Source organism: Vidua macroura, chromosome 5 (assembly GCF_024509145.1).
Source record: "Vidua macroura isolate BioBank_ID:100142 chromosome 5, ASM2450914v1, whole genome shotgun sequence".
NCBI classification, from domain to species: Eukaryota; Metazoa; Chordata; class Aves; order Passeriformes; family Viduidae; genus Vidua; species Vidua macroura.
The window spans coordinates 17,862,874-17,880,540 of record NC_071575.1 but is presented as its reverse complement, the minus strand read 5'-3'; the positions used below and the strand labels follow the sequence as shown (position 1 = coordinate 17,880,540).

The 17,667-nt window shown below is 36.6% G+C and overlaps 1 protein-coding gene and 1 long non-coding RNA gene across 15 annotated transcripts in view; one reads left to right on the top strand and one right to left on the bottom strand.

Moving 5' to 3' along the window:
• The window catches only part of ATF7IP (activating transcription factor 7 interacting protein), an 83,909-nt gene that overhangs the window by 35,557 nt on the left and 30,685 nt on the right, over window positions 1-17,667 (bottom strand). For 6 of the 14 annotated variants that reach the window (XM_053978897.1, XM_053978902.1, XM_053978898.1 and 3 more), the window contains 6 exons: window positions 9,771-10,819; window positions 5,407-5,493; window positions 3,243-3,388; window positions 1,929-2,066; window positions 762-827; window positions 162-235 (listed from right to left, as the gene is read on the bottom strand). In XM_053978897.1, the coding sequence (XP_053834872.1) occupies window positions 162-235; window positions 762-827; window positions 1,929-2,066; window positions 3,243-3,388; window positions 5,407-5,493; window positions 9,771-10,812 (1,553 nt within the window). In that variant the 5' untranslated portion in view covers window positions 10,813-10,819. Of the gene's footprint in view, window positions 1-161; window positions 236-761; window positions 828-1,928; window positions 2,067-3,242; window positions 3,389-5,406; window positions 5,494-9,770; window positions 10,841-15,796; window positions 15,880-16,091; window positions 16,236-17,334; window positions 17,397-17,667 lie in introns of those variants that run through there. The other 8 variants (XM_053978900.1, XM_053978904.1, XM_053978905.1 and 5 more) reach the window with 5 other exon arrangements.
• Window positions 16,550-17,619, top strand: LOC128808088 (uncharacterized). The gene is made up of 2 exons (XR_008437365.1): window positions 16,550-16,704; window positions 17,405-17,619. It is a non-coding gene; the product is annotated as an uncharacterized LOC128808088 (long non-coding RNA).

The window sequence follows — 17,667 nt, the reverse complement described above, 5'->3', positions numbered from 1 at the left end:
ATTCTGTCAATTTATGACTTCTGTAAAATCAAATTAAATTTTAAAAATGAAGAGCAATGAAGGAAAAGGAAAAACACTTTAATTTAAAAAAAGGAAATACAGAGATTATCTGAAGTGTCCTTGCACATTCTAACACTGTCCCAGTGATGTGCTTTGCTTACCGATATGTGGCATTGTTTACATTTGCAGTGTCAGGTGCTGCTTTCCCTGGAGATACAGGTGCATTTGCCACATTCTACACAGAATGAGAGAGAGAGAGGCCATAAAAAACAACTCTAAGTCATCTTGCAAACTTATGCTTTCATTCTATTTCATATCCATTCACTGTTGTGTGAAAGACTAATTTTCTGAAGTCAACACTGCAGGAGAATTTGACATATTTTACAACTACACAAAATCTCCTTGGTCCTACTGCCTCCATCTCCTATATCCTCTCTTTCCTCTTTGCCCTCTCATCCTCAGAATCAAGGTAGTGGGATGCACTTTTATTTACCCTGTACTCTTCATACTGAAGTAAATTAGATTGTTATATACAGTTTAAGGTATTTTCACACTAAAAATGGCTGAAGAAGCTTCTGTATAATTCAGAATTACATAACAGATGTTAAGATTTCTTTAACCAAACCAGAAAAAACCTGATTTGTCAATGCCATTGAATAAACAAGTCACATCTTTCTGCATATAAATTTTCTTTATTTTCCAACTGAAGTTTTAGGCTAACTCAGAAAAAAACCCGAGACCCCAACAAATCTAGTTCTTACTTCCTGTCTCTTCTTCAAGTCCTCCTTAGCTGCTCCAACCCGCTTTGTCAATCTCGCAATTTTAGCCTAAACAGGAAGAAGATGAAAACAAACAAAACCATAAATCCTCAAGAACCATCAATGAAATCTTATAAACTAAAATATATATAACTAAGACATCAAGTCAAAGGCTATTTTCATATCAGGAAAATTATTCTTCCTTGAAATACAGTACAACTATGTTACTTTCAACTGTATTACAGCAGAAAGACAAACGTACACATCACAGTCAAGGTATCTTAGAGACAAGTTTAATTATTTTTCTTCCTATTCACAACTGCACAAACTGAATCCATCTGGCATGTTCACACAAAACTACATAAATAGAAGCCTTACATGATATTATTAATTTGACACTCTACTTGATGGCTAAAGACACTGGTAAACAAGTATACTGAAAGCATCTTAAAAAGCACTTAAAAGGTCAACATAAAATGTCTGTGGCAACAAGAGGAAAGAGTTGTACAGTGGGAACTGATCTGGCAAACTCCTTATTTCTTTTAATGAAAAAAGTAAAATGGCCTTATTGTTTGAATTTGTTATGAGATAAGCTTTTAATTGTCTTATCAGCTCAAAATTCTTTTTTGTGATGTTCTTAATGACACCTCTAAGTACATATTTTCTATAAAAAAAACCAGGAAAGTATACTGCATTCAACACTAGCTATTTTTTCTCCTTGCTAGAACATCAACTATTTACACTCTGAGGAAACATGTGATGTGGAATGTTTGAAGTCCAGTGCTCCTTTCTGCGTGTTCCCATTTTAAAGCAAATTTCCAGCTTCATAAAGACCTTAGATATTTTCATACTTGCATTTTTAAAAAAATGTCTAAATGGAACAGAGGAGTGGAAAAGCAGTCTACTAACAGCTAATGAATCAGTTTGCCAGATGGAAAATACACTTTGGGGTTTCTGTATGATTAATTGGTTGCTTCCTTCATTCTGAGTAGGAAAATAGTTTTACAACTCAAAATGAACATTAGTGTTTGCTGCTCCCCCCACCACCTCCTCCCCTTGCAGAGTCAAAATGGTTTTCCTACTGGCAACTGGAGGAACCTTACTACAAAGCACTGAGGAAGTTATTTTTGAATTTGACCCTAGTATGGAGCTGAACACACAAACACTCACCTGCATTTCAGTAAGCACAGTTTTATGCCTTTTGTTGCATTCTACTTTCTCCATTCGGGTTTTCAAGTCTGCCAGAGTCTTGTCAAATACTGCACACTGTAAAGCGGTAAGTTTTTCTTCTAACAGTCTCTGGATAATCTGCAAAATTGTTACACATTAAAAAAAAAAAAAAAAAAAAAAAATCAATGCAATCCCAAAATTTGGGGGACCACCTATAAAAATATTCTTAACTCCTAACAAATATCCTGCTATAAACAGAACAATGACAATTGTTGTGCCCTGTCAATCAAATAAATCTACAGTCATCAGTAAGCATGTGGTTGCACAGCTAAGTTTTGACATCATTTTGGAAAATACAAATTGTTTGCCATTAATTAAACAAATTAATTTCCTTGCAGTATACTAAGGGTATAAAATCTTATTATGTATAAAAAGAACCTTAACAAAAGAAGGTATTTTTTTAAAGTGCAGAGCTTAAACATGTTAATTGCTCTTCTTACTTTTCTATTTTTGAGAGGGACATTGGCATTCAAAGAGCAGAAACTTAAGACATTCAACAAAAACTTTTTTCTTTGATATATTTTCTCCTAGCAAAAATTCAGTGTTGCCTTTTTTGCAGAAGCTAAAAACGTAAGAAGAAAAGACTGGTTTTCACAAAGTTTACTTGATAAAAGTTATTATTTGATGTTTCTCTCCCTTCTATACCTACTGCAATGTAAAAAGCTTTCATAGGAAATGAAAATAAATAAGCCACTAATGTGGTTCAGTTTTTGCCATCCTAATCCTAAATTAATGAAATTACAACACATGCTAGCTAATGAATTAACAGAAGAACAGCACAATTTTCTTTTCTTCAAGACCATAGGTTCCTTATACAGCAATGGTGCAATCAGTCTATTAACTGCTCTACAAAAACCTGCAAAATGCCAGGTGGATTACACTCTTCTTTGGAGACTGCCTTTTTGAAAAGCTAGGCAAAGAATAAAGTGCATCACATAAATCATAATGGTGAAATACATCCTTTACTAACATTTTTGGTCTAGAGTCACATGAAACTTCAAGTATTTTATACATTTCAAATATGACTCCTGTAGTGTAGTTTTCAAATGGTACTTGGTCTCATCTTAAAAGGCAAGTTATGTAGAACTTTATATGAAATAAGCACCTTTGTTATTAGAATTACATCCAATGTTCAACCACAAAAGAGAAAATGTTTGGGGACACAGAGTGTGTGCAGAAGGACTGCTAATTCAAAGATGGTAACAGAAATGACAGGTGTGTGTTTATGTTCTTTGCTTTGCACTTCTGTTTTACCTTTTGCAATTTTAGGTCAACATCCTTTCTGGCTGTAATTTTGACTTGGACTTCTGCTTCATAATCTTCTCCCATGTACCGACGATGTTTAGAATGAACATTGTCCATGTCCTCAGATTTGGAGCGCTTTCTCTTTGAGGCTTCACCTGGAACAATTAGATACAACTGCTCATGAGGAACTCCTGAACAAAGAGGTATCTTCAGAATGCCATGATTACTATGAAGTTGTTCTCAAGTTTAAGATTTTTCATGCTAAACCAGTAGGAATGCCTTTGGAAAAATATGCTTGATGACATCAAAGTACAAAACCAGTCCTTCTGGTATCTGTACATTACTGCCTTGTCAGTGACTTCTGCTTTGTGATTCACCCAGTCGCTGCCCCAAATGCAAAATGGTTCTAGTACCACCACTCCTCTTACAAGAACCTCCCTCCAGTTCTTCCTGCTTCTATCAGCACCATCCTATAATGAAACATGGCATCTGAGAAGCAAAATAAAACCTTCTTCTGAAAAAAGAATCCTCTTCTCAGAATTCCAGTCAAATAAAACTACATCTCATTTAACTATGCCAACAATTAACTGTATTTAACTGCCATGAAGTTTTAACTTGTACCTCCAACACCTGACTGAAAAACCATTCAAACTTTTTTTCCACTTCTTGGTTAAGATGGAAAGTAAAAATCCAACAAAAGAACAGGCTCAAAACAGAACTAGATTATAAAAGTCATTTTCATCACAGTGATGAAGCACAAAAGAACCAAAGAGACCCCATTCACTCCTCCAGCTCCTGGCACTGTGTCCAGAAGGTCCTTGAGGACAAGAAGGACATCTGCTTTTAAATAATCTTCAGATTATGTAACAAGGACCCAGGGAACTACAGGATTAGCAATTTTACCTCAATCCCTGGGAACACGATGGAACAAGTAAATCTAGATAGAAGTCATCTCAATGCCTATCAAGAAGGTGGTGATGGGGAACAGAATGGATTTATCAAGGGGAAATCATGCATCATCACCCTGATAGCCTTCTACAGTGAGACCACTGGCTTGGTGGATGAGAGGAGAGCATCTTTAATAATGCTTCTGACACCCAAACCATCCTCAAATTCTTGATGTATGGCCTAGATAATTGTACTGGCTCAACTGTTGGGCTCAAGGAGCCATGATTATTGGCACATAGTCCAGCTGGAGCTCAGTAATGCACACCAGCAGATGCTACGGGCACCAGCATCACCATCTTCATTCATGGCCTAGATAATGGGGTAAGAAGATATCTGCAGCAACTTCCAGGTGATACAAAACTGGAAGGAGTGATTTGTACACTCCTAAGTGGTTATGCTGCCATTCGGAGTCACACTGACAAACTGGAGAAATGGGCAAACAAGAACCTCATGAAGTTTAAGAAAAGGAGATGCCCATGTGCTACACTTGGGAGAGCAATAGAACCATGTATTCATTAGTACAGGCTGGGAATTCACTGGCTGAAAAACACCTTTTCAGAAAAGGCCCTGGTGGTCTCCATGTACATGAAGTTGAACATGGGCCAGCAATGTGCCCTGTTGGCAAAGAAGGCCAACAACATTCTTGGTTGCCTGAGTACTGACAGCAGGTTGAAGGAGGTACTCATTCCCCTCTACCAGGGAATGTGAGTCTGAACCTTGAGTTCTACGTTTCTAAATACAAAAAAATATGTGAGCATACTGGAGAGAGTGCAGTGTAGAGTCACCAAGATGTTTTAGGGATAGGTGCATTCATCAAGAGCTGGAATTCTTCAATTGGAGAAGGCCACTGGGGGAGATTTTATCGTGTGTGTGAATTACCTGACAGGTGGAGAATGAACAGAGCAAGACTCTTAGTGAGTAGCAGTGACAGGACAAGAGAAATGGATGTAAATTGAAATACAGGAATTTCCACTCAAACATTTAAAAACTTTTTTACTGTGAGGGTGGTCAAACACTGTGATCAGACCAAGGGATATTTGTGGAATCTTCGCCTGTGGAAATACTCAAAACCTGTCAGGACATACTTCTGGGCAAACTGCTTTCTAGTTGACCTAGTTTTTTACTGGGGCAATAGACTAGATAATCAAAGGTCCCTTCCAAACCTAATGATTCTGTGCTTCTAACACATACAACACAGTGAAACAATGGTTTTAACATTACATACTTTTTTCTATTTGTTTCTCTTCTTCTTTGTGGGGCTCTTCTCCTTCTTTATCTTCACACTCCTTTTTTCTCTCCCCCTCCACCTCTTCTATAAACAGAAGAAAGAAATCCACGTGACACTTTCTCAGATCTACAGAAGTCTTGTAACAGTCCTATTTTGACTAATGAATTAAGAAAACATGTGAAAAAAACGTGTGAGGGAAGGCAAGAGAAATAAGCATGACGAAGGGGGGATGCAAATATGAAAAAAATAAGGGAATACCCTCAAAACAAGAATTTGAACTATCACGCAACACATTAATTAATGAGTCACTTTTGAATTTGCTTAACATTTTAACCAGAATCACTGAACTGTAATTACGAGGGAAACATGTTTCAGTTACCTCTGAAACAAAATGATGTTATTTTTAATGCAGTTGAAGTTCTCAACAAATTATTTTAGCTTACTTTTCCACTTAGGAAGAAAGCATAAAAATTTCACTAACAAAATACTAAAATACTAGTATGTTTCTCTATTTACAATTGGCAACTTCAACCATAATCTTAATGGTAGAAAAGGCCTAGATTCAGATTAACAAACATGATTTTTAATTTTAAGTTTCTTGCTAATACAAAGTCTCACAGTTTAGGACTAGCTTTTAAAAAATATTCAGTTTAGGAAATGCTTGAAAGAAGAAAAATCTGAAGCCACCAAACACACAAAAGATAAAAATGGTAACACTTCCTGAAAATTTTTATACGTTCCATGAGCTTCCATTATGCATTTCATACATATGTGAATGAAACGAGCTTCCATTATGTGTTTCTGTGCTTGCTAGCTACAAGACATAACTACTGCTTTCAAGATTACAGTAAAATCTATCCAGAATATAAGAGAGCAAGTAAGCACTGTTAAGCACATCTTGATCTGTACACTTCTTCATTTTCCTATATTCATTTTGTTATTACAGCAGAGTTTTCTAAGGAAAAGTTCTGGTTGCAAAGGTACGCTTGATGCTCTCTTAACATTAAGTCTCCCTTCTATTACAAAGAACATTTAAATTATTTAAAACAAGTTACCTAATAAATCAGAAAAAGGAAGGAATCAAAACCCAACAACCTGGCATTATGGTATTTTTTCTTATTAATGTAAAAAAATAATATTCATAATACAAATTTTTGAATCCAAATCTGATTTACTTTTAAGGTAATAAATTAACATAATGCCTATGCCACCTGCTTTTCAAGACTTACAGATAAGCTTCATGTATTTAATTGCTATGAATAAAATAGGACTCATTTACCTAGGGATCTAAAGGAGAATTGCTAAGTTCAAGACAACTTTTCCCACAATTCAGAGATTTTAATATTCAGCTGAAAGACACAAATATTCCATGGAAAGATACACATACCTAGAATGTCTTTAAAACATGTTACAAGCTTCAAAGCTAAGTTTTTTTTTTCAGTTCTTTATAGAGGACAAGTAATTTCAGGGATGAGAAGGTCCTTTCCTTACTAACTTCCATTACCATGAACAAATCTAACTCATTTAACTAGAAGTGGTTTAAACATGATGCACAGCTAAGCTCTCTAGTTAAGGAGGAGAACATTTCACAATTGGCTATCAGCTTGGTTTCCACTGCTATGATGGGATCTCTTTATTCTGATGCTAGACAAACAGAAGCAATTAATGCAACCTTGTCGGCCTCCTATGAGCTTGGTGTATCACAGTAAAGTTTTCCTGTTTCCTAATTTATTCCAATTATTTTTCATTTGATTTCTTTAACTGCCATTTTATCAATGTTTCCTCAAAAACACCTACTATAATCCTGAAATATTCTTATTGAGTGGTAAGTCAGTTCTACCTTCTGATCAAGTTATGAGTTTTGTACTCATGCGCACCACTTTGTAGATAACCACTATGAATTTCACCTGCCACGTTTCTTTCTCAGTCAATCAGCACTGTAAATTTCTTCTCCAGTTCTTCATATCAGCAAACTGTGACATCACTAGCTACCATTCATTTTAGGCAAATTATTAATTCTGTCACAAGGCACAGTCTCTGGAACTAGTCTCTGGAATTCTGAATTTATTTTTTATTCTTCAGTTGATTACTTCCTCCATGAGGACTTTCCATTTTACTGTTTCATTTACAAAATTTCTTGGTAAGAAATCACTTGTGTTTGGATATCCAAGAGAATTCATATCAGGGCTTCCTTGTCACATGCTTGTTTGCTTACCCAAAAAGCTCCAAGGCTTTCTGATGTATGATCCTTTATTGCAAAAATCTGTGACAGCACAGCTATTATAGTTACTAATTCCACTTGGGAAAGACATTCTATTAATCTGTCCATTTGAATAAAGTCTTCTAGTAGCATTTTTTTCACTGTTGTTTAGCCATATTGGTTTTTATCTAGACTTGTTGAAATCTTACTTCTTAACTGAGCAGTTTGCGCCTATTTCTCCAACACAGCATCTTGAAATGATCTCCATGTGGTCTCCACAGTTTTAATTTTCACAGACTCTTTCCAAAAGTTACTTTTTATAAGGTAACTCTACCTGTTTTCTCATACAACTGTTTTCTGCCTATGCAACCTCTCTGCTATTATCTTTGTTGCTGGTTAAGGCAGAACATAATTTCTTTCATTTCATGAACAGTCTCAGTTACAGCCACACAACTGTAAGAGTCAAATAGTTATTAGCCAATAAATAAAACAACTAGTCAAAAGAATTTGTCGTCACCAAAATATAGAATCTTAAAAATCTATTGCTGGATACATTAATTTTAAACCTCTGCAAACTGTAGTCCAGTATTTAATATTCACTTCAGTCTTTTTGCTCCATAGCAAATTCCTCTGTGACCCCAGAGTGTTTTCTCATTGGATAAGATGAAAAAAGTAAACTTAATGGCTTCAATGAGAGAACTGTTAAACTGCAGTGAAAACAAAGATAACCTATTTATTTTTACTGTTTATTTCATAAAAGGGACTTGTAACACTACAATTCTGACACAACTACAAACAGCTTTCTTTCCCCCTGCTTTCAAACCCAGCTCCAATAGTTTCTGGGAGATTTTATGTGCACAACAATGGTATCACTTTCTCAATCTCATTACCAACAGTTAATGCTTAAATAAGATCCTTAGCAGAAACTATGGAACCTAGCTCATCTCCATTTAACTAGCATTATTTAAAGGTAAATACTAGAAAAGGAGGAGTCTAAAACAGGGCTGGTTCTTATCTCTGTTTCTCTAGCTGTTTTAGAGACTGAAGACTCAGAATGTCACAGTCTGATCATTAGTAAAACAAGATTCAAGAAACTGTGGTCACTAACTTCCCAGAGACTAAAACCTGAATCTTAATTAAGCTATGAAATTTCTACCCAGTCAGCCATATTTAAATACTTGGGTTAATTTGATCATAATTTAATAAAAGCTATAAGGCGGGGGAGAAGGGGGGGGAGAAAAGGGCAAGGGAAAAAACAACAAAATAATTCCAACCCCAAGATAATCTGAAACATCTTTCTTAATTACAGATAAAAGAACATTGTCAACTTATCTGTAAATTATTAATTTGTTTTATTTTCAGAAGTGCAATAGTATAACAATGACTGCCCATTGTCAGAAAGAGAAAAAGCTTACAAAACTGTATTAAACAGTACACTACAAAGGACATCCATTGAGTTTAACTTAAAAAAATGTTCTGCTAATTACATTAAGAGATTCCACACTTAACACCAATCAGTTGCCATAGTTATCAAAGAAAACTTAGATAAAAACCAGTGAATTAATTGAATAAAAGCTATATGATATAAAAACAATACATGACACACATTTTTCATTAGCCTTTTCCAATACTGTCTTTCAGTGGAGAAAAAGAAAGTTAAAAGAGAAGATGAGGCACACCTGGATTATATGTGTGCTTTCTTTATCATTTATTTACATGCTAAAGAAAGCTGAAATACTTTCTTCCCTGTGAAAGCAGTAAATGAATGCAGATCCTCTTCTCCCAAACCCTCCTGCCCGTTCTCTGACAATTACTCATCTTTCCTCTTTTTCTACCCAGTATCTCACCCAAGTTGGCAGCCAAATTTACGGAGTATGAAAAAAACCCAAAGCAAACCGACAAGAAAACAACAAAAAACCCTGAAACCAAAATCCAAAACAAATGAACAAAAAATCAAAACAACCCAAATCTGGAAGATGACCACTTTTTGGTGCAAAGTTTTTTTCCTGTGCCTCAAATACCACCCTTGAAAACTAAGACTACGTAACATTACTGGTGGGTAAGACTGCCTCTTTGATTTAGAAACCTGATACAAGTGTGTCATTCTAAGAAATGAACATCCCAAACCTAAATGCAAACTAACAATTTAGAAAATTCTTACCTGGAAGACTTGACTTGTTTGGCAGTGTCCCTTCAACAAGTTCCTCCTTCTCATCGCATGGATCGTCTTCATCAGACAGTACTAAGAAAGCCTCTTTTGGCAGACTTTCATTGCTTTCCTGCTTGGATGGTGAACCCAAACAATTGTCTATTTTCTCTTCTAAATCTGGGACTGTGTCATCCACTGGAAGCAGAGAACTTTTAGAAAAACAGCTCAGATCATCTTCAGCAGGGGCTAGTTTTTCCAGAATTGGAATAATGTCATCTGTTTCCATACAGTCCGTATTGTCCAAGATACTTTCACTTGGCTCATCTACTGTCTTCGAAACAGTGGTTTCTGAAAGTTCTGCACTGCCTTCTTGTTTTTCCTGGTCAGCTTCCATACTGCTAGAGATGGCTGCTTCTCCAACAGCCTCTTCAACAATTCCTTCTTCAGTCCTCTTTTCCTCACCAGATGAACTGGAATTAACAGGTAAATAATTTGTTTCTGCCTTCTCTTCAGAAGAGTCACTAATATCACAGACTGATTTACTTTCACTTTCCAATGGGATATCATTCTTTCTTTGGTCCGAATGATCTTTTCTATTATTTTCTTCATGGAAGTTATCTTTACTGCTACCAACCCCATTTTCAGCCTCACATTTTACTGTGATGTCAGTATCTTTAGCTTGCTCAGGAGTAACATTTTCTGAAGACAGCATTAGAGGTTTGGATTCTATATCATTGATTATGTTTCCTGCCTTACTTTCAGGGCATTTGGTCTCACTAATTTCATCACAAGCTGTTCGTCCTTCTTCAGAGTTAACACACAAGTCAACCATGCCATTAATTTCTTTCTTGACTTCCGTACAGTCTGCATTGCTTAAAAGGGAATTTACATCAGAATCTCCATTCTCATGTTTTCCATTTAACAGTTTCACTTCAGTTGTCTTCAACAGCTCCTCTTTAACCTTATAGACAGCTTCAAGTTGTTGCCGATCACTTACTCTCATTGTTTTTCGTGCTTTAAAGACTTTTTTCTGAGGTTCCTCTGTGCTATCCATCTTAGCCCTTAAAAAAATTCAGAAAGAACTGTGAAGATAAAAATTTATCATTGTCATATTATACTGCTACTAAGAAAGACTGTAACATTTAGCACATTTTAAAGTAAACTACTTGAAATGGCACTGACAAAAACAAACAAACACCTGTCAACACTTAAATTTTATCTGACCTCCCAAAAAGTAAATCCAAGTTTCTCTATATGCTGCACAAACACATTTATGCAAAGGTCACTGAGGTCACCCTAAGACATCATGCAATAATATTCTAATTACACATTTTAGACCACTTGTCTTGTAGTATTCTATTAAAAATAGGTATTATACTAAGGTAAGAGCCAGCAGCCTCTCTTCTCATAAAAAGTTAAAAATAAATGTAAACTAACGGATCAAGAATATTTCCATCCTAAAAATGTTTAATTTCTTAAGTTACAAACAGAATTAATAACTGGGGTAAATGACAAGATTTTTATATCAAGTCACTTTTAAGAAAATTTCATTATATACAAAGAATTTCTCAATGTATCATTAAAATACCTTTTTTCTGCATAAACACAATAGACTTTCATCCTCCACATCTATACAATAGTTAAATGAACTTGGATTTTTAGACCATTTTCATTCAGTTTGCAGTAATATTTTACTAAGACTATTTGTGGCCATAAAAACTACAGGTATGGGAGCACCTTGTAGGAAAACTCTCTTTCAAGGAAAACTGCTGGGTTTGCCCTCAACCGTTATATTCATTCCATCCACCCACACAAGTGTTAAGAAAAATATAAATTTTTATAAAAAGTGTAAGAAAAATGTTACAAAATCTATTTTACCAAATCAAAACATGGAGTTAAATCCAGCATTACCTAGGAAGCTATAATGATTTTGTTGAAATACAACAAAATCTGATTTCATCTGTTTCCATTAAACAAAACAAATCCATAGGGATTTTTAAAATATACTTTTTTCTCCACGTGGTCTTGTTTAGTGGCCTAGTTTTAAAGGATTAGATATGATAATGTTCAGAAGCAGAAGGCAGCTAAGAAAGTTCCCATATCCTAAATGTAACTCAACTACTAAGATCTTGAATCAGCTGATGCTAACCAATTTAGGTCTGCTGAAGCAGATCTACAAACCACCATAAAGTTACTCCCATCAAGCACACAGCTTTATGAAGTTTCTGAAAAATGTACAAAAATTATATTAACAGTAATTAAAAAAGAAAAATAATCAGACAGTTATCTCAATATTACTTTTTTTGCCCACAAGGACCAGATAGGCAAATGTTTATAACACTGACACAGCAGAATTATTAGGCAAAGGATGCACTTTAAATATGTATATGATTAATTTTGTGTCAGCTCCCAATTTATTTTCATTTAGAGAGCTAAGAAATTAATAGACTGCATTTTGTCTATTCAGGTGGGATATAAATTATTTTACTTTTTTTTTTGTAAAAGAAAGCAGGACTACTGCCAACACTAGATCAGATCAATGACAGTTTTGTGTAACCACAAACTCAAGAGCATTTGGACAACCCTCTTGGGCAGGTGGAATGATTCTTGGGGGTGTCCTGTGCCAGGCGAGGAGTTGGACTCAATCCATGTGGGTCCCTTGCAACTCAGGATATTTGACAATTCTACGAACCAAGCTGCAAAATTCAGACCACAGATGCCACAGCCTCTAAATAACAATGGCTCCGCTCCATTTTGTAGCCGACCGCATCAACAAGTTTTATTTAGGCAATGCTAAGATTGCCCTTTAGCCTTGTCTTCAGCAGACTGAAGCCGTCAAGCTCCCTCAGCATCTCACCATGGGTCATATGCTTTAGCTCCTATCATTTTGGTTTGCTGGATCTTTCCTAGTTTATTTGGAATAATTTTTTGTGAAGAAAATTACTTAACATTTACCCCTAACTACAATATTCTACATTGTAAGGTAGAATATATATTCTAAAGTACAATATGAATGCTACTGTAAACCTCACAATCATGACGTACATTACAATTCTACGGCTTATTTTATACTTAGTTAACATGACCTGACAAAAACACAGATAAAACATAAAGCACTTTTTTATATTTCCTTTTAACTTAGCACTGAGCTTCCCTTACCCTTTTTTTGAGTTCTTTTCAGCAAAACAATCTAGAATTCTCAGATTTGAGTTACTGATAGTACTTAACACTTTGACACACACCTCAGGAACAGATGAACAAATTTTGACAAAAAGTTGTATCGGGTCTATTTATGAACTCTCAATAATACCATTATGATGGGTTTTTTTGCCATTCTGACCAAGAACTGGATTGTCTACTACTGCATTGCCACTAGTGGGAGCAAAATATAACACCTACAGAAACACTGATCTGAAACACCAGTTTGAGTTGAAAAAAGGTTCTCATCACAACCATTTTCAGTCAAATGACTTATGAACTCCAGATGAGCTGGCTGTTAATGCCTTTCCAGAGCTGTCTATATGCTAAATACATTTCTTCATATTCCTTCACAAGAGAATATATTTAATGCAAGAATTTTAGACCTGAGGGTTCAAGAAGCATGTAAAAATCTCTAGTATTTCAGAAGTGCAAGTGCAGTTTTTAGAAGCATATCCTTTCTGTCTTCCCAAGAACTTAGAATGGAAGGCAGACATTTTCACGTCATTATAAAAGCATGCATCAGACTGTAATGTAATATAATACTGACCATCATACTCATGTTCCATGCATATAAACCCCTATAACCAACACACATGCTGTTACAGATTTTTATCTTGTAGAGGCAATTTGGGGAAAAAAAAATCAGGCTTGGCTAACCTTGAACAAGTCCAAGAACTCCTAATAGGTGAGCCACTAGTGAGAGCACTCTGGTAGCACAGAACAAGAACAGGACCTCTGCATCAAAGTTACAATAGGATAGTTCGATCCCCCAGACTACATACAGTGTTTTCTTTTATAGGCATTACCCAGAATTTATGAAATATATTACAAAACTAAGTCTTACTTTTCCTATGACCAAAAAATACACTAACAGATTAATGTAACGTTTACAGATGTCTTAAAATCAAATCTGTATGTGCATCACCTGAATAACCATATAGCTTAAAATAAATTAATATTTGTTGTTCTAATTTCCGCAAGTCATCCAAGCAGTTTTTCATTAACATTTTTAATACAGAGTAAATACAAAGAAAATAAAGGACACTTATTTTTACATTTGCCAAGAAGAGCAGTCTTAAAAAACTCAAACATCAGAATCCCTTTCTATTGATGCATCCTTACTTTTTATTGAAAAATAGACGGATGAACAAGCTTGATTTGCTTATATTTTTAAAAATTATGTTCACTTCTTATCTTCAGATATTATCCAAAAATCTAGTTAAAAACCAAGAACTAACAGTTCTAGAAAGAACCTGCAGGAAATACAGACTTCTCAAAATTCCAATGTTAAATGGTTATGGGAGTAACTCAGGCATATTTTCCCGCAGTCCAATCTTACAGTCTTTTGCTACCAAAGAGTACTTGATTAAAGCTACCAAAAATATTCCATAAAAACTACTGTGACAAAATTATAAGCACAGATGAGACAAACCAGTGTTTTGGGTTCATCTTTGAAAATGATGCTGTAAAATATCTTTTAAGGGCAGACTAGTCTTTAAGCATTTCCAGCCATACCCACAAGGGAGCACAGTACAGCCAAAAACAGACTCAAGTGAGACCTGAGTGTAAGAGAAACAGATCAAGACAGGCTTGGTCACACCAGTGTAAGCCTATCAGCCACCATTTGATGAATACTGCTTTCCAGTCATTCAAAGGGCCAAGGTGCACCCCTTCAGAGAGCAACAGAGCAAATTACATGGATTCAGTCTTGCACAGATAAAACGTATCAAGCTTCTACTACTCTAAATGCATGCATTTTGGTAGTCTCCCTTTATAGTTAACAACATGAAGTTTAGCTGTGGTTGTTAAACACCTCCCTTATCTGATGCTTGGGTGTTTTCTTTTTTTACTCATCCTGTGACCAAGTCACAACGAGGAAACCAATGGCTCAGGCACCAAGCCAACAGAGAAGCACCTTTTATTTCAAAGAATGGCTTTTGTATGCATCAGCACAAAATGATGCCGGCACATACAGCTACCTGTGTAAGGGTTAAATGCTGTAAATAAGGACATAGGCTTTGGGCTGATTGTTTTTTTGTTTTAATTTTATTAAAGTCAAAAATTTTGGCAGGCCAACATAAACATTGTGTTCATTTATTTAAATACAAAAACTCCCTTTTTCATTTAAAGCTTTAAAGTCATACATAATTACTCGTGTGAGACATGAACACATCATTAGGCACCTCCCTCCAAAATTCAGAAATTCTTCTCATGACAAAATGTGTGCTAAATGACACAAAATGTGCCAGTGCAGCTAGGAATATGGGAAGGTCTCTTTTCTGAGCCATTTTCCCTCTACTTCCTATTTTTTTATTATTCTTACTCTGTAAAGACACCACAGCTCTAAAGCAAGAAAGGATTGCATTAGCTGGTATGCATCAGCCTATGATCATGTGCTCAGGTAAGCAGCCCATGAGCTGCTCAGAAAGAGAAGCCAATCAGCGTGGAGCTCCCTGAATCCTGCCTAGTGACAGGGAGCAGACAAAGGGAAGGTCATGGGAAACTGAGGGAGGGGGGGGGAGAGGGAGAAGCTGCAATCTAAACAGTAGTGCGTAATGGGGTTTGCATAACATCATGGGTCTAGAACAGCACCAGGAAAGGGCTCCTCGAGGGCATGCAGCACTAGCCAAATGCGCCACAACCATAAAACATTTGCCAAAGCACAAGAACTACATGGAAGAAGTAAAATTCACTGATAATGAACATCAGCACTCAAATGTGCAAGCCTACTTAAAATATATCATAGCCAAATCAAAGAAAGTGAAACAGCAAATGGTCACGAGTATTGTGTTCTAGATGGAGTCTTCCAGAGAATGAAAGTGGTGAATAAAACCTACCTTTTAAGTAGTGGTTCATAAAAAGCAGTTTTCAGTTGAAATCCTCCATAGCAATTTCGATTAAGTTGCCAGAAATTTACAAACTATCTCCAAAGAAGGAAAAAAAAATCTTGTTTGAGACCTATTCTTATAAAAGACATAATTAAATGATGCACCAATAATTTGGTTTTCTACCAGTAATACAAGTCTACTGATCTGGCTGAATGGAATACACACCACCAGCCTAGTGAAGCTCCACGTACAACTGTGCCTTTGTTTTTAAATGTAATAAACAAAACAGAAATCACATTATTACCGTATGTGTGCAAATAATAGTTCTTCTAGCACACCACAGACGATTTCAGATTTTGTCCTTTTTAGGCTAAAGTTATGTTAGTGTTAGCTGAGAGTAGGGAGAAAAATATACCGTTTTCTAAGAAAAAAAATTACGTCACCATCCTGCCCTATTTCACCTAGTGCACACACAGCAGAACAAGGTGAACTGTAATTTAAAACCCCTTCAGCTCATTTGTGCCCGCCACATCCCGATCTGCTGCGGCGCGCAGAGCGGGGAGCGAGAGGCACGTTCCCCTGCGGCGGAGCCCTGCAGTGTCGCGGGCGCTCCCCAGAGGGCGCCCGCGGGGCCCCGCCGGCCGCAGCCCGCGCGGCGACGGGACGGACTGGCAGGCCCGCCTGCCATTGGCTGAATGGAGCAGCCGCGCGGCAGCCAATCAGACGGGAGTGCCTTAAATTCCACCCAGCAACAGGCCCCACGCGGCGGGCCTCGGGCGCGGGCACGAGCGCGGGGGCGCGCGTGAAACGAACGGGATTTTCCAAACGGCACAATAGAAAGCCAAGGGCTTTCCGTCCGAGACCCGGAGTTGCACAACAGCGCTGACCCACGAGTGCACAGCCGCGCCAACCAACAGGTGTTTAATGCGCGGGAGCATCTTTAGGCGATCACTGAATTTCTGTGATCTTGAATGCTGAATCAGAAAAATCTCTTGAAATCCAATCTGGGTTTAAGTATGGCATTTGGAAAATCTTCCTTTCTTGAGATCCTATGCAGGAACACTGGGGTTTTTTTTAGTATTCCAACAGAAAATTGGTGTTTTGTCATGACTGCAGTATGACTTCTGCCTTGAAAGGAGAAACCAATCTCCCCCACCTTTGCAAAAAACTGCCTTCTGAAATTGAGCAAAACATCATGCCCACATATGTATCCATGCCTAAGAAAAACAGGCACTTAAATGGTTAAGGCCTTCTTAAGCCAGAGTAAACTCACAGTACAATTTCAAAGAGGTTGGTCTTGTTTATTGTATATGTGATAGTGTCAGGTACAAACCTGAACTATGCTCTCATCACGTTGACGTCACAGTAAGTTAAGCACTTCTCTTGTGTCTCCTCCACCTCAAGAGGATAACACCTCCTCTGACACTGGCTTATGAATCTATTTATCATACCAAGTTTTTGAGTTTTTTTTCCCCCCATGATGCTTTGATGCCTTGTGGGAAAAATGAATTCATTATGGGACAGAAATGACTGACAGGTCTATTTACCTGGCTAAGATATTTCATCTGCTGGTGGTTTTGCAGAGTTGTTCTTACATCTTCATCACTTTATACCTAGGTAACTGCATTCTTTGGAGAATGGAAGAATGGAAAACAAGTAGAAAGTATTTCCTATACAACTTTTACAAGCAACTCAAGTCTCTTAGAAACACTCACTATTTAGCACATGGAGCTTAGGCTGATCCTCCAAGAAGAACTTTATCTTTTTCTGTATAATGAATTTTAACAGCTACTTAGATTATTAAACTAGTAAAACTGCATGACTGGAACTCAGCCAGAGCAACAAGGCTATGATAATATGTTTTCTTACTTCCCACAAGT